The sequence below is a fragment of the Phoenix dactylifera genome, chromosome 17 (assembly GCF_051530095.1).
Source record: "Phoenix dactylifera cultivar Ajwa chromosome 17, Ajwa_hap1_PhDact_Kaust_v1.1, whole genome shotgun sequence".
Classification (NCBI taxonomy): domain Eukaryota; kingdom Viridiplantae; phylum Streptophyta; class Magnoliopsida; order Arecales; family Arecaceae; genus Phoenix; species Phoenix dactylifera.
The window spans coordinates 3,656,160-3,679,989 of NC_143206.1; the positions used below are offsets into that span (position 1 = coordinate 3,656,160).

Consider the following 23,830-nt stretch of genomic DNA (forward strand, 5'->3'; position numbering starts at 1 on the left):
TCCGGAGGTTTCATCTTGGAGAATCATGTGTCTGTGCCTTATCCTTTATGCTATCTCATTTTTTTTATTTTGTTGGTTACACCCACACATGTCGTGTATGAGCTGCTATTGTAAAAATAATAATAATAATAATAATAATTTGGGCCGGTAGACTAGGATGGGACAGTCACAGGGAAGGGAGAGCGCTGAAGCGGCCCAGTTAAGAAGAGGCCCAATTAGCTGCTATATGTATATAACCCCGTATCGCTTGAAGAAAACAGATAAAATTCTGGTACTAAAATAGGTCTGTGATGTACCCCGTTGCTAGGGTTTTGCGGTTAGGGTTTTAGGGCAGTCATCGCTGCTGAAAACGAGGGTTTATCCATCTCGGCTACCACCACCCGGAACCACCATGTGGGCGCTCCGCAGAGCCGCAAACCCTACGAGGTGATGCTCCTTCCGTCCCGTCACCCCCCCCCCCCCCCCACCCACACACACACACACACTCTACTCACTCTTGTCGAAAACCTAATCCAAACCAAAAACTTATTGTTGTCTGATTAAGTTTTTGCCTCTTGTTCTTCTTCTCCGATTTTTTGTTTACGTCTCGAAATTTGGCTTGTGTTTTATTTTTAATGGTTTTCACGATTCATACAATTGAGTAGCAGCGCAGTTTTCGTAATTTCATGTTATACGTGTCTTTAATCTTAGCACTTTGTTGATAATTTCACATTTCTTTTCTTTCCTCCTGAAGAAAGTTTTAAAATTAGTACTTGCTTTATGAATAGCAAAGCAAAAGCAACTTGCGTTCTGATAATTTATGGTTCACTAGTCAGCAAATGGTGTCAACTCCTATGGACAATTTTATAATGTACAAGTGTATGAACTTTTTTTGGTGTATATTTTCCTAATTCCATGTTATATGTGTCTTTAGTCTTAACACTTCACCAGTAATTGCATATTTCTTCTCTTTTCTCCTGAAGAAAGTTCGCGATCTCTAATGTAAAATAAGTTCTTGTTTTATGAATAACAAAGTAAACAACAACTCGTGATCTGATAAGTTATGGTTCCCTAGTCAGCAAATGGGTTTATCATGTACAAGTGCATAAACTTTTTTTTTTCTGTATATGAATTTTATGGTGTGTGTTTGCTTTCTTTTCTTTTCTTTTTTTGATAGAATTGTGTTTGCTTTACAAAGTTGTTATATATTCATATTTTATTTATAATTTTTATTGAATTTTGAACGTTTGGCTTTTATCTTATTATGGTTTATCATCTTTTTGATTTATTGACTTGAAGATATTTCTTTTTTCATATATACATTTCAACAGCATGTTGTCCATCAACTTGAGAGTTGAAATGATGCCTCTATAGTGACCATTGAATCTTGATTAGATGGCTAAAATGAGCAGCTGCAGCATTGATGATTGACAGCAAGAACAACATGCTGAGCTTGGAGCTTATGGCTTCACTTTAATTGGATTTCATTGATAGGGCTTCATGTACAGCCAACCTTACCTTTTTGCTGTACTTCAAAAATAATGATGCAAACTTTTGTTATATTGCATGTTCAGTTGATAACTTTGTACGATATGCTATATGGTGTCTAATAAAGCAAAGATAAGTCCTCTGGTTATTTTCACATGGATGATATTAAATCCTGATATTGAATGACTGCACTTAGGATATAATTGTTACAAGTAGCAGCATAGTCTTCGTAGTCTATTATCACTTAAGAAGTAACTCTTAACTTTTTATCTGTCTTCATGCTACTTTCAGGGGTCATAGTCACTGCATTGCTATTTCTGGTATCTGCTTTGCTAAGTCGGATGGACCAAGTAGTATCTTAAGGGAATGGCATCATGAGAAAGATTGTGACATTTCTGGAAGCTACATTCTTCCAAAGTCATTTTCCCATGGGCCCTCAATTTCTGCAAATTTGTTCATCTGGAGTCGAAATCTTTCTTCTCAAGCTGGAGCAAAATCCAGTGATCGAGAGGATGATTTAGAGGATGGCTTTTCTGATCTAGAGGTACCTCCCGAAACTGATAAAGTGGGAAAAATTGTGGACAAAGAGGATGATGAGTTAATGTCTGAAGGGGAAACCTCAGAAGAAGATCCAGATGAAGCTTCTGCTAATTCACTTCGGTTGTCAGATACCGAATCAGATCGAAATGTTGAAAAGGGATCAAGGAGGAAGAGCTTAACATCTCCACTTTTCAAGATTTTAATGGAATCTCCTCGCCAAACAGTTAACAGCGTTCTTGATAAATGGGTTGGAGAAGGTAACCCTTTAGGCCGGGGTGAGATCTCTATTGCTATGCTTAATCTTCGAAAGTGGCGGTTTTATGCAAAAGCCCTACAGGTGCTTGTTTCTCCTAACTAATTTCATTGAAACTATGATTTTAAAGTATCAAGTATTGCTTTTTGCAAGACAACTGCAAATCTTAAAAATTCCTAAGATGTTTCAAATTCATTCCTGTACCACTCGGGCTTTGCAATTAATGCACAACTTATCTTCTCTGAGTATTAAAAGCGTCTACATCATGTATTACAATTAAGTTATGCATACCTTGTCTTCCATATTCCTTTATCCAATAACTTTACATCATGCTATTCCTAATTGCAATTTACATGTCAAAACATGGTGAATTTACAAAATTTTGGTACCCTTTTTTAGGATGAATAAATTTTTTTTTTATAGTTTTTTATTACTGCAGAAAATTGGTTTACTTGTATAAGGGGAAAAAAGGTCCTCTTAATCCCTCCAATTTGATCACCATATAGTAGCTGTTTAATCTCTATTAGAATCTGATATTTTTGGTCTCACCTTAGTCTCTCTGAATAATTGCTTACCGTGTCACATATTCCTAGTTCAGGAGAACTATGCCCACTCACTCTATTATTTTATACAATTTAAAGTTGTTTCTTATCAAATCATTTTATTAGGTTTCAAAAGATTTTAATGTGCTATATATGAATTCTTCATAATATATGACCAACCATCCATCATCAAAGGTACAAAGAATCTTCACACAACACAGGGATCATCCATAATGATCATTAATGGTGGGAGGAACCAATAATGCATTCTAAAACTATGCTGAATTGAATTTGGTAAAACCATATGTTGAGAAGCTTTGTCTTCTTTATGTCAAGGCGTGAACAAAATAGAGCAATCTTGTAATGGAATTCATCATGACCAAAAGCCCCAAGTTTACTTGTGAATATTTTTGTTGTCTAGCATACTTATTAGGTGTTGCCTAAGGTTATAGCATGGGTATGCTTGCTAGGTATGGAAACAAAAAGTACAAAAGTATTAAATGCTGGTGGGAAGTGGTGGAGGTGAGAGAAACAAGGTATTTGCTATATGGTTAGAATTTTGGTTTTGCAATATGTTTTGGCCCAGTCTTAGGCTGAAATGTTCAAGATGCTTCGCTCTGTTCTTGGATGATTTAATTGAAAATGGGTTAAATTATGTGAATGATCCTTTAGTTGAAAAAAATGGAAAAAATACTTGCATGCATTCTGATACATGAAAACAAAAGAATATGAAATCATTTAGTGCAAGTTGTCTTACTAGCTACATGAAGACTGATATTTTGACAATAAGGTCTGCCAACAAACCAACAAAGGGAGAAAGTTTAGGAAAAAGGTATACCAATAATTGAAAATTCTAGAGAATTATAAAATGGTCTGAATATAATTCCATATATAAGCAAATACCTAACATGATAGACAAATAATTTTGCATGTTTGTAACAATCTGCATTCTTGATCTTATCTGGCAGTTATATTTTGTTGCATGATCATGTACGACACAGTTTTGTCAAACTTTATATTAACATAAAGTGGCCATATAGAATTCTTGAATTTATATATTTAATAAACATTGAACTTTTGATTGTCACACATGCAATATGCTCTGATTGTTATAGATAAGAAATGGATACTTCCAAACAAAATTGAGACGGTAAGATTATTCAGAAAAAGGATAAAAAATACATACATATAGAAATGTGCGTTTGTGTGTTTTGATACTTACTCAAAAAAAGAGAACCATAAAAGGGGAAAGAGAGTTAGAGATGCTATTGGACAAATATATTAATGAAATAGCCAGTGATATATTTATATTTGAAATAAAATGAGATTTCACTTAAAATACGCATATAATTGTGATAACTTTATACAGAAATTGTGATAATATTTTGCTTAAAAAGTCCATATAGTCTTGATAACATTATATTAAATACATAAGACATTTCACTCGAAGTGTCAAAAAAAACTTGAGAACTTCATATTGAAAACATAAGGACCTTTCACTTAAAGTGTGTTAGTACTTAAAACTAAGAGTCCCTTGCACATCACTCTAGGAAAAAGTACCAAATGTTGGACACATTTTGTTGAAAGTCAGTGAAACACTTCAAAGTGGAGTGTCCATCCATGTCGTGTTGTGTTGTGCCATATCCACGTCCAAAAGTTTTGACATTCCTAGACAACTTAAAACTGGAACATCCAGGTAACATAGCTGTTAGGGCCTGAATTTGGATTTTTTTGCTGTCTGCTTGATATAGATTGTATGGTAGTAGCTATATAGAAAGAAAATTGTATTTGGGTGTAGTAGAGTAAAAGACTAAAAATCCTTATTAAACGAATGTTGCGCAAACGGAAATTGGGGTGGGGAGGAAGCATGGTATGCTGTATCGTACTGAACTGGTCAGTACCGGATGTATCGTACCGTACCGGTATCGATATGTTTGGCATACCGACACTCGGTACGCCTGACGTACCACGTACCATACCGTATTGACACTCGGTACGTCCAAGCTAGTATGGCACCGGTACGGGGTCCGGTAATGGTATGGCGAACTTTGGGAGGAAGTGGGTGGCAGTTCAAAAAGTCAGAGTGATAATATACTTTTAGAGATCATCTGATAGTCCATCAACATTTACAATCCTAAACTAACTGATCTGAACATTTTCACTGCGAAGTATGTAGAGCATTTGGTTGAGCTGTTTGCTAGCATTGATCATAATTGGAATAATTGGCTAGTCTGACATTTTCTTCAATAATTGATCAGGACCAATTAGTACAATACCTGATGCATAAGTTGAAAAACAATTGCAAATTCAATAAATTATGCCTAAATGTGATGTTTTAAAATCTGGACTGGGTTAATTCAACTATTAGGTCAGTAGGAAACAAACTGTGACACTATAATGATGTATTAACGTATTAAATATCAATTACTTATAATAAAATATAAATTAAAATTACAAATATTATATATATATATGAAAACAGATAAAATTTTTAATATTTTGAGAACTTTCCTGACAACTTTATAGCACTATGAATAAATAAGGCAAAAAGACCAAAAACAAATAGAATGGTAGGCGGGTATGTATTCTATATGCTATAACAGAGGAGTAGCTTCTTCTTCTCTTTTTACTTGAAAGAAAAGCTAAATTTTGAAATTGTTCATAGAAGATAGATTGAAAACATATGGAATCTTTTGAACTACATAGTTATTGTAAAACCCACTACTAGAAGAATAAATTGAGCACAGTGTTATTCATTTCACCTTTGAGCCATGTGCCTGAAACTATCATATACCTCCCAAAGACTGGCCTCTAGTTACATCATCACAGGGCAAGGGGAACACCACACTGTCACAAGAAAAATGGGAGATGGTTCCAACTAACTGAGAAGCAGAAAATAAATGTCAAAAGTGGATTGCAAGGAGAGGAGGAAGAGAAAGTGGGACAACCCTGTTTATCTAGAGGCTTCTGACCATGTTCTGCTGTACCGGCCGGTACGGGCCGGTATGTACCGGTCCGGCTCTAGACCGGTACCGGATCCGTGTGGAATCCGGTACCGGGTGGTTTTTTAGGAGAGCTGACCCGTACGTAGTCTGTACCGATCAGTACCGGCCAGTATCACTTGGTACCGGCATCGTACCGGTGCGAACCGGCCGGTTCGCACCGGTACGTCAATTTTTTTTCAAAATAACCCCCGCGCCGCACCGTACCGAGCTGGTACGGTACCGATACGGTTCGCACCGGTACGTCAATTTTGTTTTCAAAACAACCCCCGTACCGAGCCGGTACGGTACCGATACCGGCTGGTACGGACTGGTCCGGTCCGTACCGGTCCAGCCAGCCATCGGTACGCCGATCGGTACCGGTACGGCAGACCTTGCTTCTGACTATCATCTTTGGCAAAGACAGAAGTTGATGATCCAACATGGATGAAGAAGCTGGTGAACGAGGTTACGAGAGGAGGGAGGGGGAGAGAGGGGGTTCTTGTCTGCTGCCTGGAAGCCGCCAGAGTTTCAAAGGAGAGGAAGAGGAATGGTGGAATCATTGATTGTGTGAAATCCCTAATAGTTTTTGTAGCAAAGCAATAGTGTCCACTTCATAAAAACTTGAAACAATCAGATGGATCACCAGACAACCAGCGATTGATTTTTTTTTTTTTTTAAAAAACAATCTGCTTTTTTTCTAAATACCAATTTTGGGAGTCCCTCTAGACTGGAAAGCTAGCTAGTTGATGGTTCAACTGGTTCAACCAGGCAGTCTGGCCTGTTTATAGCTATGCCTAAGTGAGTTATTATATTTAGAGATGATAACTGTTAATTACTTAATATATAATGCCAACCATAATTATGCGGTTATATTTGAAACCATGTTCCTTGGGACAAAAATTGCATGGGTCTCTTCATGAGTCACCTACTTCACTTTCTTCTTTCGGTTTGGTAGGCCTAGAATTTCAAAAATATCATGAGAAATGTTTCGTCTGGATGAAACTTCAAACAATATCCACTTGGCATTAATATCTGGATTATCTGAACTCTTGCGTCCACCTTAAATAGTCTAGATGTCTGGCAGCATTTAGAGATTTTTAAGAGCTGACCTTCCTTGGAATGAGTTTGACTGACCATATTAACACCATACATAGGCTTTACTGTTTTTGGAGTTTGGATCGGGAATATGCATGCTAAAACACGATAGCAGAAAATATATAATTTTTCGAGTTTATTCTCTGGATGCCTGCATGTCCAATTTTCCTTGTCATTGTGGACACCAGTACTTGTTTGAAACTGGTACTTGTTTCTATGTCCATGCAATACTGATAAGTCTTGATCAACAAATGCCTTCTATGTTAAAATAGTTGGCTTTACTCGGTTGCTTAAATAGTTGTAAATATATGCATACCAATTGACAACATTAAGAACCAATCCTTAGTTTTGATTTGTATGTTGCTATACTGTGGTATTCAAAACCCAAGCATTTACGAACTAGCTGATGCATGGCTAACAAATGATGTAGGACCACCTGGGGGAGGGACCTGCTTATGCAAAAATGGGCTAACGGGTGGGAGAAATGAAGAAAACAGAGAGAAGAAGAAGAAACTAGACAAGGAGGATATATAGGGAGGAGGGAGAGGGATAAAAAAAAAAAACAGCATTCCTTCTTAACAACAAAATCCCATACAATATATATGATTTGACTCTATCTTTTAGCTTTCTTTTCTCCTATATATAGCCTACCCCAACTTAAAGACCAAGTAGCCAAATATATTTAAAAAGTAACTTAGGACCCAAGTAACTTGAGGTAATGCAAGGTGGTGACCAAGTAAGGGTCCAAATTATTTATTGGCTAAGTAACCTAAGGACCATGACTCTAATAACATAGTAAACAAATACACACCTAATACATGAACAAATTTGTACCGTTTGATTGTTTTGATATTTCAAAATGCTCCATTATCACCCTAAATAATTTGGATGTGGGCTTGAATTAACATGATAAAAGTTTTGCCCTGTGACCCAAGCTCTCGACTTTATCAACAAATAACTCCATAACGTCTCTTTCTTAAAAGTAATTCATAACGCTCAAGATTAGGGTTGTTACTGGATCTTGATAACCTCATCTAAATATTTCAGAAATATTTGTACTAGCAGTTCATCTGTTAAATCTAAAATTTTATTGGATTTAAATTCCTCTCTTTCAAATCCAAAATAGATGAGTTCATACCCTCTAGTTGAATATGATCTAAAACTTTGGTAATGATCTGTATTTCCAGATATCAAGTTCTAATTAGGACTTGATTCCACAGTTCCTTGAGTTTGGTTGTAAATTTCACTAGCAAAAGAGGAAAGAGGAGTATAACTTGACTTCTGTATTTGAAGTGTTCTCAATTATGCTCATGTCAGTTCCATTTCAAGCACAAGATATTATGCAGTATCATGTCAAGTACTACTAGACTTTGTGAAACATCAGCAACCTGTTTTAGATTGCTTAAAATGGTTTTGCATTACTCATTCAGGAGCATCACATGAATGTGAACACGTGTTTTGGACATGTACATACGTGCTTACATACATATGCACATACATCTAAACTGAACTAGGACACACACACACACACACACATATATAATATATATTTATGTGTATATATACATGTGTATATATGTATATATAACATGTATGTATAGATGTGTATGGTAAACTATATCCAATTGGTTAGATTTCAAATTATAATTATAAATGTTATAATTATATAATATATTACATACGATATTACTAACATATTAAAAGCATAATATATTATACATGTATTAATGTACTGTCAAATATAAACTTTATAATGAGGTTCGCCACTGGTAGGTATCGTACTGTATCGGATGTAACATACTGTACCGATTTGCTGCTCAGTACGGTATGCTCGACTGTACCGTATCGAGCGTACCGAACTGTACTGATATGCAATCTCATATCGTATCGATGCTCGATAAGTATTATACCATGTACCGACTATTACAGTACTGAGTCTAGTACCGAAACGACGAACTTTGCTTTATAATATCTATATTTATAACTTTTTGTATATGCAAATATTAATATAATATTATAATCATAGTATACCTTTTTTTAATAAGAGAAACATTATAATTATTTCTAAGTGTCATAATATTAGTGTCGTACTACAGTGTATTTTTTATAATGTATATTGTCATATTATACTATGATATATTATGATATTATCGTATTATGAATAATATTATTATAATATAATATATTATTATAATAATATTACTATGATATTATTATATCTATTACATAATGAAATAGTTAATTATTATAATAATAGTAAATAAAAGATTATTGTAAATATAACTTCTATATTTACAATCTACACAATATTTTATTATAACAATAATTTGTTTAGCATGGTAATATTTTATTTATAACTAAACACATATAGTATCACATATTAAAATATTTCTAATGTATTACTCATATTTTTGGTAATATATTATACAATTACAATATTGATTATCATATTCTGTAATTATTTTATATAAAATGACTGAAAATATAAAATTTAAATAATGTATCAACCTATAATACTATAAAATGGAATACACTTTTAATATATCACCATAATTATATGTAATACTTGGAAATATATAGTTAGATTTTATCATAATGTTTTTATTTTGTGTATCTTAAATTTAATGTTTCATATTGGCTACAGTACTTATTTAATATAGTATGATATCATTGTACAAAATACTAATGTTAATAATTAACTATTCTATCTCTACCATAATAATTAATTAAATAAAATATGATGCAATACAACACAATACAATATAATAAAGTTTTATCATTAATAATATTGTAACTTTATTATTAATTATTAATATGGTATTCAGGATATTAATATTATAATATGGAATATCATAATAGGATATTAACATGATATTGTATATTTACATTATATTATTTTAATAGCATAATGTAATGTGGTTTTGTAATCATGTAACATGTATTGTATAATATTAATTTTTAATATTATATTTGAGATATTATATTATAATATAAGATATACTCTACTAGGCCAACGGTAGTTTAGTTCTTTAAGAAAAAAACTAAGCTGTTTATTCCAATTTTTCAGCTTATTTCAACAAATAATCAAACATCTTAGACTATTCTATATAGGCATAAGAATTTTATAGCCAAACAAATTCTGGCATAAACACCTAACATAGCCATGCCATTTGGATTAGCTTTCTTTATTCACATTCATGTTCCTACTGAACATGACCTAAGGTCACAAGAAGTATGACATTTCCCAAAGTTATTTTGATGTCTACATACTTATCTAGCTCTATAAACAATAAAAGACTACTATCTAGTTTACTATGGTTGTTTGAACTCTTTTCTGGGAAAGGTCCATTCAGAAATTTTCAATAAATAATTTGGTAAGTATCTAAGCTTATGAAGCATATCCCTCGTGGGTGCATATCCGACGTACATTCTTAGAGGTGGACATGAGAATCCAGGTAACATGGCAAAATTCTTGTAACATGGAATTAGGAACTTACTACAAAATTTAAGAGATATATAAACTCTTAAATTTACAAATCGTATAAATCGTAATGTGTATAGTTGCTAGCACATACAAATTTACAAAGACACATATTGTATATTTTCTATATAACTGTATATAAATCTTAATGTTTTATATCTGCAAACAACGGAGTTGCTTTGCAATTTTATCAACAACTTATTTCCATGTTTAGCATGCCAACATTAAGGTCCTTTTTGGATGTTGAGAGATTTTTATCATCCCAAAAGATCTTCCCAGCACTGGCTTCTCATTTGAAGCTATGGTGGAAACAGCCACAGAGGTGAGGGAGCGCAACTGATTACACTTGTCCCTTTTGGTTTTTTGGGGATCAGGTAATTCACCTATCCAGCAGTTTTTATTATGCCCGCAAAAGGGTTGTGGTCAGCTCCTCCGACTTCCCACCTGGATTCGAGCACACTTTTATAGACGCCCTATCCGATTTGAAGCTATCTGGCCAATAAGATCTTCCAGCATCCAAACAAGCCCTAAAATCATATCTTGTACACTGTACTGTTAGAAAAGTTTCATTCTGTGGATCTCTACTTTCATGTTTTTGCTGTTTCTTTGCATTCACTTGTCAGTAATCTATGAAAACTATGTTCCTAAATTTTGCAGTTCATTGAGTGGCTGGAGGCAAATAAACGTATTGAACCTGTAGAGCGTGATTATGCTTCTCATCTAGATTTGGTTGCTAAAGTACATGGTCTTCAAAAGGCTGAAAAGTACATTGAGAAGATTCCAGAGTCCTTTAGGGGTGAGGTAATCTATAGAACTCTTCTGGCTAACTGTGTTGCTGCCGTCAATGTTAAGAAAGCAGAGGAAGTGTTCAACAAAATTAGGGATCTTGGTTTTCCCATTACAACCTTCGCTTGCAATCAACTGCTGCTGCTTTATAAAAGGGTAGACCGAAAGAAAATAGCTGATGTTCTCTTGATGATGGAAAAGGAAAATGTCAAGCCCTCTCTCTTCACGTACAGGCTTTTGATAGACACCAAAGGCCGTGCCAATGATATATCAGGTATGGAACAAATTATAGAGACGATGAAGGGCGAAGGCGTCGAGCCTGATTTGCTGATCCAAGCCATGGTTGCAAAGCACTACATCTTTGCAGGCCTCAACGAGAAAGCAGAAGCAACTCTGAAGGGGATGGAAGGTGATGACATCAAGGAGAACCGTGCCGCTTGCAAGGCTCTTCTTCCTCTGTATGCTGCTCTGGGTAAAGCAGATGATGTGGGGAGGGTTTGGAAGGCGTGTGAGGCTCATCCTCGTTTGGAGGAGTGTTTAGCTGCTATAGAGGCTTGGGGCAAGCTCGGGCAGATTGAAAATGCAGAGGAAGTCTTCGAGAACATGTTGAAGACATGGAAGAGGCTATCTTCGAAGTATTACAATGCTTTGTTAAAGGTTTATGCGAACCATAAGCTTCTCTCCAAGGGGAAGGAATTAGCAAAGAGGATGTCGGATAATGGCTGCAAAATTGGTCCTCTGACTTGGGATGCGCTTGTGAAGCTCTACGTGGAGGCTGGGGAGGTGGAAAAAGCAGATTCAATATTGCAGAAAGCAGCGCAGCAGAATCAGATAAAGCCTCTTTACAGTTCATACATGGCTGTCTTGGATCAGTATTCAAAGAGGGGAGACATTCATAATGCTGAGAAGATATTTCACAGGTTGAGGCATATTGGTTATGTTGGTAGGATGAGGCAGTACCAATCATTGCTCCAGGCCTACATAAATGCCAAGACTCCAGCATATGGATTTAGGGAGAGGATGAAAGCTGATAACATGTTCCCGAACAAGCCTGTGGCAGCACAACTGGCAGCTGTTGATGCATTTAAGAAGACTCAAATATCGGATTTGCTTGATTAAAAGGGGTTGTGCCATGTAGTTGAGTTTCTTCTAATTAAGATGATACAATTTACTGTTTCATGTAGGATTTGAACATAAAAATGGTCACCGAATGGAACACTCTTGTTACTGGTTTTATCAGTATCTGACCTAATAGCTTATTATATATGTATTTGAGGTAGGAAGATGAATGGTGCTGTAGGGAACCTTGAAATTCTTGTAATTCTGCTGCAAAATTTTATCCTTCAAGCTAGTCATGTCACTTGGACAGTGATCAAACCTACTGAGTTCTTTAAAACTTTTGGAATTAGACATTGTTCAAAATGCACCTTGGATGATGTAGTATTTACTGGTTGGAGGTTGAAGGCTGCTACAGTAATGCCATCCTATTGCTTGGTTTAGATATTTCGTTTACAGCAGTAATCAAAGATTCTCAGCATGAAATGAGAAATGCTCGGTGTATGTAGTATCGGGGCCAATTTGAGAAATCAATCTGCTATCAGTTTGTTCTAATTCTGTTTTAGGGTTTAGCCACTACAGTTCACTACCCATGGTCCCAAAATAACTGCAAGTATCATGCATGTTCCTTTGCTTAGTTTTTATGATTGAAAAAAACCATCCCAGAGAAATAGAATCCGCAACCATTATTCCAGCGTATATACTCAAATCTTACGAGGACTTCCTTTGGAACTGATTCTTCCCTGCGGTTGTATCAAATACTGTATCAGGCTGATTTTATACCGTCATTGTAGCAGCTACTTTGATGCCAAACTTTACACAGTAATGGGGTTATTACAATACCAAATTTATTTCGTGTTTCAGCTTAATCTTGTAAATCAAAGCTTGCTGGCTTGGAGCACCATCCCATTTTCCATAATCATAAACATCAGCACTTACCTCTGCTGGGAGCAGCTTTATAGATCTTAATTCAAAAATTTGCTTGTCATTGACTTGAAAAATGAGCATTGATGAAAAACAAGGGTTTATCTCATAGTTTGGGCGTACTAGTTCTTGAACTAACATCAAACCCTTTGCCCTTAGCACTAATTTTATAAATGGAGACTAATTAGGGGCCCATATTACTCTTGTTCCCTGTTTTTGTTTTCAGAACGTTTTGTACGGTGAAATTCTTTTGTTTTTTCAAATTATTTGTAAAATCTGTAGATTTATGGAAGCAAAGTTTTGTTGTCTTCAAATAAGAGTGAAGATAAAAGCAAGGGGGTTGAATTGGATTTTCTAAAAAGTATGACCCCAAATTAACTTACTAGATAAGTGCACAAATTAACCTATATGAAAGGTATAAATGCAGTGAAAACGAATGTAAATAAGCTCTAGGCAATCGCAAGTAAATCAGTAAGAAGTTAAGTTAGAGCAATTACACAATGCAAGAAGGAAGGTAAAGCAAGATGCACAAAGAAACACAATCCAAACACAAACAAGTATAGTGTTCGGTGCACTCCAAGGCGCCTACGTCCACTCTCCAAGCATCCCCTTGGAAATTCACTATAATTCCGTGGATTACAGTTGGATTGTTTACCGGGCTCACAATCCGAAAACCCACACAGTTGATTTTCCGGGCTCCACAACAAAACCTTTACAGTTGGTTTTCCAGGCTCACCAACAAAACCCTCAACTCAGTTAGTTTTAAGGCTCGCCAACAAAACCTTGCAAAGAAAATAAGTAATTTAGAATTTAAAGCTCCTTAAATGAGCAAACAAAACAATTATATTCTAAAGAGAAAAGAAGAGAATGATATCGCTTGAAGGCGCTTTTCTTTTCTTCCTCGCTGAGATTGCTTTACTCTTTAATAGGTTGGTTGAGCCCTTGAAAGCACTTGGAATTTCTGCTCAACACTCTTCTTTTTGGTTTTGAACTGAAGCAATAATTGAACTCTCTTGGTTTTGCTATGTTTCTTGAATGCACACTTAATTTTTCACCAAGAAGTCTTTTCCTGATGAATAGTAGCTCTTAAATACTTCTCTAACCTTCAAATAGTAGTTACTAGCCGTTGGATTGAAGAAACTAGCCGTTTATAGCCGTTGGAGCCTTCAAAAGTACTTCTGCAGAACTAGCCGTTAGGCTGTCAGTTGAGCTGGGATCGACTCGAGCAGATCTAGGGTCGACTCGAATTCTGGTAGAGTCGGCTCTAGCAGAAGTTCCAGAAAAGCAAGTTTTTGTTAATACTGGTAGGGTCGACCCGAGCTCTGGTGGGGTCAACTCGAGTTTTGGATGCAGAAACACAAGTTTCTATCAAGTCTGGTGGGGTTGACCCGAACTTTGTGCCAAATGTTCAGGGCGTGCTGGGGTCGGCTCCAAACTTTCTAGGGCCGACTCTAACACTGATTCTCTGCATCTTTAAGTTAAATTTGCACATAAAACTGAACTTCTTGAAGTAAAAACATTGCAAGTCGTTTCTTTTCACTTAGGATGCTTGGCATATTAAAGTTTCATCTCTTTAAACTTGAAAAAGACAAAATTGCACTTCAACTAAGGAAACTTGACTCTCAAGTCTATCAAACTGAAATTTAGGTCTTTCCTCAAGTTCTTCCATTAAATTTGTCTTTAGATGAGTTTTTGAAAGTTCTTTTAATTGTATCAGCAAAGCGTATCAAGAATGTTTCAATTCTTTCCTCCTTAAACACTTGATAGGTGCATGAAAATGTACCTTTTAATACTACCACTTTAGGCTAAATTGTTAAGACTTAAGCATGATTTGGATATTTTTATGATATTTTTCTAATCTGAACTTTACTTCACAAAGTGTCCAAGTCTTAATTGATTTTGGTGATTTTATTGTAGGAATGGAGTTAAGAAGATTGAATATCCCATTGCAGTCCGAATGAAATGAAACTTGGTGGAGATGAAGTAGACATTTGAGGTTTCATATGCATCAAGAATCAGGTCAATTGGAGCTCCAGAGAGAAAGTTATGAAGTTGCAAAGTTAGGTTTCCCTAAACCGCCAGCCTGGGCCCTGATAGATCAGACCTTTGTGTAGTATTTTGATGATTTCGGGAGCTACAGAAGTCCAATTGAGATGATTCAAATTTTGTTGGAAACTAGACTTCTAGAGCTTTCAAAGGACTATAAGAACATAAAATTTGAAGATCAGATGCGATCTGGAGAGTCTCCCGAACCTCATGCTGACGTTGGTGCTCGAGGGTAAAGTCGGAAAAATACATGCAAACGTGTCTAAGTTGTGTTTCCTAGGGTTTTTAGCCCCAAAATCATATATATACTTGGGCCGTTCTAAACAGAAAAAAGACTGCATTACAAAGAAATCATCAAGAGGAGCCAAAAATTCATGGAGAGCTAATTCTTTGGTGAAGCTAGGGATGAACTCGCTTGGATGATGGTAGTTTTATTTATATTTGATCTATGTAATAGATTCTCATGTTGATACAATTTTTGTTTATCATTTCTCATCAATAGATCTTTCTTGTGTTGGAATAATCTTGAACCTATTCTTTTCATAGATTCAGCCATGTCTTTTTCTATAGAATTGTTGAGGTGCTTGATTATATCTAGATTTGATTGTTTATCCAGTTAGTGTGATTTTTTGCTGAAATATTGCCATTGGGTATATTTTTGTCTTTGAATCTGAGTCTAAAAGGATAACAATCCTTGGTTTTAAAAGAGGAGAATGATTTTCTAGAATTACCACTAAATATTTTGATTGTAATGCTATATCCTCCAATTAGAGAATCTGGTGCTATGATCTCTAATTGAGTTATCCAATGGATCAAATATGAATGGAATTACCTGATTCAAGTGAGGAATTCCCGATGCTTTGCTGCCATTAATTCTGGTCACATCTTTTCACTACTACAATCTAATTGTCAATTTACTTTTAAACATTCACATCACATTTTACTGCTTTGATATTTCTTTTTAGTTTTGTAGTTCCTTTTAGTGTTCCTACCTTCTCCCTGTCGAATCGACACCCCAATATATACTGCGATAGCCACGTTATTCTTTGGGCGTAATCAAATTTTGGCGCCGTTGCCGGGGAGAACGGTACAAGAAGCGCTTCAAGGAATAGGTTTGCTGAATTAATTCGTCAAAGCGGTAACCTCGTTCCTTCTTCTTTTTTTTTTTTCTCTTGCTTTTTGTCTTCAGTTTATTTCATTCATAGTTTTGATTTGATTGTGCAAAAAAAAAAAAAAAATAATATACATATATTTTGTGTTGCATGCGTAGGCATAGAGACGAGTTAGGTAGATTTGCAAGAAGACCGGAATTAGAACCTGACACTTTTCCTGTGAATTTGCCCGATACGCCATCTAATTCTAACACCATGAGCAATCACGAAGATCAGCCCATTAGGACTCTCCAGGACTATCTCCATCCTACACGCACAGCCACACCGTCATGCATTATGTTCCCACCCAATGTCCCACAACAGGATTTTAAACCAGGAATGATACAGTTACTTCCTACCTTTCATGGCTTAGAGAATGAAAATCCTTACGTGCACATTAGAGAGTTTGAGGAGGTAGTGGCGACTTTTCATAGTCAACCCAGTACAATAGATGCAGTTAGACTTAAGTTTTTTCCATTTTCTCTGAAAGATAGAGCGAAAAGTTGGTTGTATTCACTGAGACCGCGGTCAATAGGATCTTGGGATGAGATGACACAGGTTTTCTTTAACAAATACTTCCCCCACCATAAGACCAGTGGTTTGAAGAGACAGATTTCAAACTTTGCACAAAAGGATAGTGAGACTTTGTATCAGGTGTGGGAGAGGTTTAAAGATTTGTTGAACTTGTGTCCTCATCACGGCTATGAGGGTTGGCGTTTAGTTAGTTACTTTTATGAGGGACTTACACCTAGAGAGCGCCAATTTGTAGAGATGATGTGTAATGGTGAGTTCTTGCAGAAAGATCCGGATGAGGCCATAGAGTACCTGAATGATCTAGCTGAGAAAGCTCATACTTGGACAGGACCTAGTGCGACTGATAGTACTAGTAGGTCACGACCTACTGCTACTCCTTCTAGTGGAGGAATTTACCATCTTAGAGAGGAGGATAATCTCAAGGCCCGGATAGAAATTCTGACTAGGGAGTTAGAGGCCTTAAAAACAAAGGATACAAAGGTTATACATACTGTTTCTCGTGTTGAGTCCCATGGACCCTGTTTTGTATGTGGTGGAGTGGATCACCTAGCTCAGGATTGTCCCACATTTGCTGAAATGAGGGGTGTGTATGAGGAACATTGTAATGCCCTAGGTATGTACAAGAAGCCTTTTACACCCTTTTCAGATACCTATAATCCTGGTTGGAGGAACCGTCCTCACTTTAGTTGGAAATCTGACCCGCAACATCCTGCACAACCACAGCTGCCTAGAGCTTATTCTACACCTCCATACCATGCCCCATCTTCTAGGAATCCTTTAGAGGACACACTACATGCTTCTATTGAGGCTCAGAATAAGACAAACCAGAAGTTTGAATCAATGATTACTCAGGTGGTTGAGGAAAATAAAGAGATTAGGAGTCAAGTGTCTAAGTTGATTAGTGCTTTAACCGTAAATGAGCGAGGAAAATTTCCATCGCAAGCTCAACCCAATCCCCAAGGTCAGCATATGGCACAAACTTCTAACCCTGATAGGCAAGATCTTAAGGAGGTTAATTCCATAACTACTCGAAGTGGTAAGGTTATAGAAAGGGTTCCCAAGCCTAAGGACACACAAGAGAAGTTGAGTAGTGATGTAGTTGATGTTCCAAGAGAGGAAGAGATAGTGAAGAGTCCAGTTATAGTGCCCTTTCCTCAAGCTCTCAAGTCTACCTCAAGAGTTATGGACCATAGTAGCGAGATCCTAGAGAACCTAAGGCAAGTGAAAATTAATCTTCCTTTGTTACATGTGATAAAACAGGTTCCAACTTATGCAAAGGTCCTTAAAGATTTGTGCACTGTAAAAAGAAAACACCATGTTAAGAAAACAGCTTTTCTAACGGAACAAGTAAGTGCTTTGATTGAACAGAGAATCCCACCAAAATATAAGGACCCAGGATGCCCCACAATTTCTTGTATTATTGGGAATCATGAGTTTGCACAGGCCTTACTTGATTTGGGAGCTAGTGTCAATCTCATGCCTTATTCTGTTTACTTGCAATTGGGATTAGGAGAGATCAAACCCACCTCTGTGGTCTTACAGTTAGCTGATCGGTCAGTAAAGATACCAAGGGGGATAGTTGAGGATGTGTTAATTCAAGTTGATAAATTTTACTATCCTGTTGATTTCTTGATTCTAGACACACACTCTGTTGTTATTTCTGAATCAAAAATCCCCATTATTTTAGGTAGACCTTTTCTTGCCACCGCTAATGCTCTTATTAATTGCAGGAATGGATTGATGAAGTTGTCCTTTGGGCATATGACCCTTGAGGTCAATATCTTCCACATAAGCAAACAGCCACAGGAGGACGATGAGTGTCACCAAACTTACCTGATAAACACACTTATGCAAGAGGAAGCCATCACAAAAAACATGACCCCGATCCTCTTGAATATTTTCTTATTAATTCTGGGTTTGATAGCACATTTGACTCTAATGATGTTACTAATATTTGTGCTGTTTTTGATTCATCTCAGGATTATGGGACGAGGACATGGCAACCAAGATTTGAGGAGCTGCCCTTGATGCGAGAACAACCGAAGCCATCTACCATTGAAGCCTCAAAAGTCGAGTTAAAGCCACTGCCTAAGGGTTTAAAACATGCATTTCTTGGTCCAGGTGATACCTTTCCTGTAATAATTTCTTCTAACTTAAGTGCATCACAAGGTAAAAAATTACTTATAACTTTGAATGAGCATAAATCTGCACTTGGTTGGACCACGGCCGACATTAAAGGCATCAGCCCTTTAATTTGTTCTCATAGGATTCACTTGGAGGAGGGAGCTAACCCTCGTAGAGACCCCCAACGCAGGCTAAACCCTACCATGAAAGAAGTTGTGAAAAATGAAGTCTTAAAACTGTTAGATGCGGGTATTATTTATCCGATTGCCGATAGCAAGTGGGTTAGTCCTACGCAGGTAGTTCCTAAAAAGTCAGGTGTCATAGTAGTGAAGAATGATGTAGGAGAATTAGTCCCTACCAAAGCAGCAACCGGGTGGCGCATGTGCATTGATTATAGGAAGTTAAATGCTGCCACTCGCAAAGATCATTTTCCCCTTCCATTCATCGACCAAATCTTAGAGCGTGTAGCTGGTCATCCCTTTTATTGTTTTTTAGATGGTTATTCTGGTTATTATCAAATTGAAATTGCTTTAGAGGACCAAGATAAGACCACTTTTACATGTCCCTTTGGAACTTATGCATTTCATCGTATGCCATTTGGTTTGTGTAATGCTCCAGCTACCTTTCAAAGGTGCATGATGAGTATTTTTAGTGATATGGTTGAGAATTGCATGGAGGTGTTTATGGATGACTTGACTGTTTTTGGTGACTCCTTTGATGTATGTTTGTTTAATTTAAAAAGGGTTCTAGCTCGTTGCAAAGAAAAAGGCCTTGTATTGAATTGGGAGAAATGCCATTTTATGGTGCCTTTGGGTATTGTTTTGGGCCATATTGTTTCCTCTAGGGGAATAGAGGTTGATCAATCCAAAATTGAGTTGATCTCTAAGTTGCCCACACCTAAGATTGTGAAGGATGTTAGATCATTCCTTGGTCATGCTGGTTTCTATAGGAGGTTTATCCAGAATTTTTCTGCCATATCTAGACCATTGTGTAACCTTCTAGTTAAGGATACCCCATTTGAGTGGACACAAGAGTGCCAAGCGGCATTCCAAACGCTTATTGGGAAGCTCACTTCAGCTCCCATTATGCAGCCACCAGATTGGAGTTTACCTTTTGAAATTATGTGTGATGCAAGTGACTACGCAGTAGGGGCTGTCTTAGGTCAACGGAGAGAGGGAAAGCCCTTTGTCATTTATTATGCTAGTAGGACTTTAAATAGTGCTCAAATGAATTATTCTACTACTGAAAAAGAACTACTAGCTGTAGTATTTGCATTAGATAAATTCCGTGCTTATTTGATTGGCTCGCCTATTACAATTTTTACAGATCATGCAGCCCTTAAGTACCTTCTCGCAAAGAAGGATGCTAAGGCGCGATTAATTAGGTGGATCTTGCTTTTGCAGGAATTTAATCTAACCATCAAGGACAAGAAGGGTTTAGAGAATGGGGTGGCTGATCACCTCTCAAGGTTAATATTTGAGGATACTACAGATACACCACCGATCCGTGATGATTTTCCAGATGAACAATTATTTTCTATCACCTCCATGCCGTGGTTTGCACATATTGTCAATTATTTGGTAACAGGTGAGATGCCATCAGACTGGAATGCACAGGATAAGCAGAAGTTCTTAACAGAGGTACGTTCTTTTTATTGGGATGATCCACAGCTTTTTAAGTACTGTCCTGACCAAATTATGAGGAGATGTGTCCCAGATGATGAGATAGCAAGTGCTTAGAATTCTGTCATTCCCAAGCTTGTGGAGGCCATTTCTCTATGAAGAAAACCGCTGCAAAAATTTTGCAGTGTGGATTTTATTGGCCATCATTGTTTCGAGACACAAATGTTTATTGTCGTTCTTGTGAGAAATGTCAAAAATTAGGAGCTTTGTCCCGTCGTAATATGATGCCTTTGAATCCAATTTTAGTGATAGAAATTTTTGATTGCTGGGGTATAGATTTTATGGGACCGTTTCCTCCTTCTTTTGGTTATCTATATATTATTGTTGCAGTAGATTATGTGTCCAAATGGGTAGAGGCTGCAACTTGTAGGAACAATGACAATAAGACAGTAATTAAATTTCTAAAGGAAAATGTGTTGTCTCGTTTTGGTACACCACGTGTTATCATTAGTGACCGGGGTACACATTTTTGTAACCGTTCCTTTGAAGCATTGATGAGGAAGTATGGGGTGGTGCATAAGATTTCTACAGCTTACCATCCTCAAACAAGTGGGCAGGTAGAGCTTGCTAATAGAGAGATTAAGCGTATTTTAGAGAAAACGGTTAACCCCGACCGGAAGGATTGGTCATTGCAATTAATTGATGCACTTTGGGCATACCGTACAGCTTTCAAGACCCCCCTAGGCATGTCACCTTATAGGCTTGTTTTTGGTAAACCTTGCCACCTACCGGTAGAGCTAGAACATAGAGCCTATTGGGCTATTAAGAACTTTAACTTTGATTTACCTGAAGCCGGTGAGCTTAGGAAGTTCCAGATGACCGAGTTAGAAGAGTTGCGAAATGAAGCTTATGAAAATTCTAAAATTTACAAGGCTAAGATGAAGGCATTTCATGATAGAAATATTCTTAGAAAAACATTTGCACCTAATCAACGAGTATACTTATATGATTCTAGGCTTCATAAACACCCTGGTAAATTACGATCTAGGTGGACTGGTCCTTTTGTGGTAAAGCATACATTTGAGAATGGAGCGGTAGAGATAGAAGATCCTAGAGATGATCGGATGTTTAAGGTAAATGGCCAGAGACTCAAGCCGGTCCTTGAGAAAGAGGCTCCAGTAGAGGAAGATATTCTTCTCATGGACCCCGTCTACGAACAGTGATGCTATGCCCATGCAGGTACGTTTCTCTTATTCCTTGTTTCTTTTTGTTTTTCTTTATTTTGTCTTTGTTTCAGTTTTTGTTTTTGCTTGTTTTGTTTTATTTCGTTTGGTTTCCTTAGTTTAATTTTCAGGTTTGCCAGCTTCCTATTTTTACCATGGATTTGTGCTCCGCTAATCAGGTGACCTCTATCCTATTTTGTTTTCTATGCTTTTATTTCCATACATTGAGGACAATGTCATGTTTTAGTTGGGGGAGGGCAGCCCATGTGTATATGTTTTTGCATGAATTTGCTTTAAAAAAAAACAAATGATTACAGAGTATTTTTGCTGGAGTCAATTTTTCTATCTTAGTCACACTATTAAGACACCCTTTGAATTCTTTTTTTATGCACGCATCTAAGCCTTGTGGTTTGATGGATGTTCAATGCATACAATTAGAGAACTCTCAAACTTAAGTATTTACGCATTGGTGAGTATTAGAGAGAGAGAGAGAGAGAGTTCATCATGTTCAGAGACTTGTGGCATGCGTTCATTGATTTTTTTGAATTGGTTGCTCTATTGGAAATTTTTATTGCACAGTTTGTGGTATGTTGGTTGATTATACTTAGGAGATGATGAAGGTCAATTTAGGATGAACGTTTGAGCCTTTCAAGCTAACCCATGTTTTATCCATTAGAAGCCATTTTGAGCCGAAAAAAAAAGAACCCTTTCCTTTGTAAACCCATATGTCCTTACCCCCCCCCCCCCCCCCCCCGCCCTCCACATTGGAGTTGAGCCTAAATTATTATATCTTTCCTACCTTTTACTTTCAAGTACATGCTAGGGATGATAAATAATTGGTCCGCAAATAATGAAGACAAGAAAGGGGATGTACTGTGGTGGTTTCTCATTGGTGCTGGCAGGTTTGCTGAAATGGACTCCATAATTGCAACCAAAGGTTGTGTTAAAAAAAAAAAAAAAAAAAAAGGAAGAAGAAAAAGAAAAGAAAGAAACAAAGAAACAAATCAACTCCACCAGCAGCTTCAGCTTTCTATTACCACAGGCCTTGAAAATGTCTCAGGCTCTAATCTCCATTCTGAAAATGATTCTATTGGTTCCCAAACTGCTTGTCACAGGTTCAAAATGCTAGTATGAAGTTGTTGATGAAATAACCAAATGGTATGACTAGCGTGAAAAAAAAAAGAAAAAAAAAGAGAAAAGAAAAAAAAAAGGTACAAGCGGTTTGAGAAAGTTGTGCTTGATGTTATATCTTGTGAAGACCTCTAGCATGTACTGGAAAGTTCTTTTGAATTCTCTTATCCATCCTTTTATTATTTTTATTTTACTTAACTTTAGCCTCATTACAACCTTTTATTATTGACCTTTTTGATCCTAAGTGGGTTTGTGGTAAGAATGGTTGAGTTCCCAATGGTTGGTGATCCTATCATAAGATCAATGCTTGTTTGTTGCTTGTTCATGAACACTTGCCTTCTCATATATTTGTGTGAACACCCTTTCTCAACTCCATAGAGAGACCCCTTACACCAGTCTACTATTGAATATTATACCTGTGAGATATGGAGTTGAAGCTTTTGTTTGAAATGTTCTCGACGTTGTATGTGTCAGGGTTGGTGGTAAGATGGTAACGGCTTAGAGTACACACACACACGAATTCTGGGAGTTGCTCTTGATGGACTGATTTTGATAGTGTTGACCCCCTAATGGATTTTGATGAATACAAAACACTAGAGTAAAATTCCATTATATCTTAACAATTCAATTGAGAAATTCATGTGTTTTACTTAGAATATTGTTAAGAAATGTCTAGGCAAGTTCCCATAATTTTTATGAATTTATTGAAGAATATTTTGAGCTAAAGAAAAAGTTCAGGGACAGCCGAGACGTCTCCTGATAATTTCAGAGACGTCTCTGGCACAAACAGGAAGAACTGGCACACTTGGAGACGTCCCAGACACCTGCCGAGTCGTCCCCGCGTTAGCGGAGTCGACTCTCTCAGTGGCGG

General features: G+C 36.8%; 1 protein-coding gene, 1 non-coding gene and 1 pseudogene across 2 annotated transcripts; 2 read left to right on the top strand and 1 right to left on the bottom strand.

The window, feature by feature from the left end:
* Nucleotides 1-252: 252 nt before the first annotated feature.
* On the top strand, nt 253-12,387 carry LOC103697964 (pentatricopeptide repeat-containing protein At1g80270, mitochondrial-like). Its single transcript, XM_039118603.3, has 3 exons — nt 253-426; nt 1,759-2,344; nt 11,020-12,387. Exons 1-3 carry the CDS (start codon nt 392-394, stop codon nt 12,265-12,267), a joined length of 1,869 nt encoding a protein of 622 aa, XP_038974531.2. The 5' UTR covers nt 253-391; the 3' UTR covers nt 12,268-12,387.
* A 4,026-nt stretch (nt 12,388-16,413) lies between these two features.
* Nucleotides 16,414-21,828, top strand: LOC149751001 (uncharacterized; annotated as a pseudogene).
* Nucleotides 16,922-17,029, bottom strand: LOC120105852 (small nucleolar RNA R71). The gene has a single exon (XR_005508122.3). It is a non-coding gene; the product is annotated as a small nucleolar RNA R71 (small nucleolar RNA).
* Nucleotides 21,829-23,830: the final 2,002 nt, after the last annotated feature.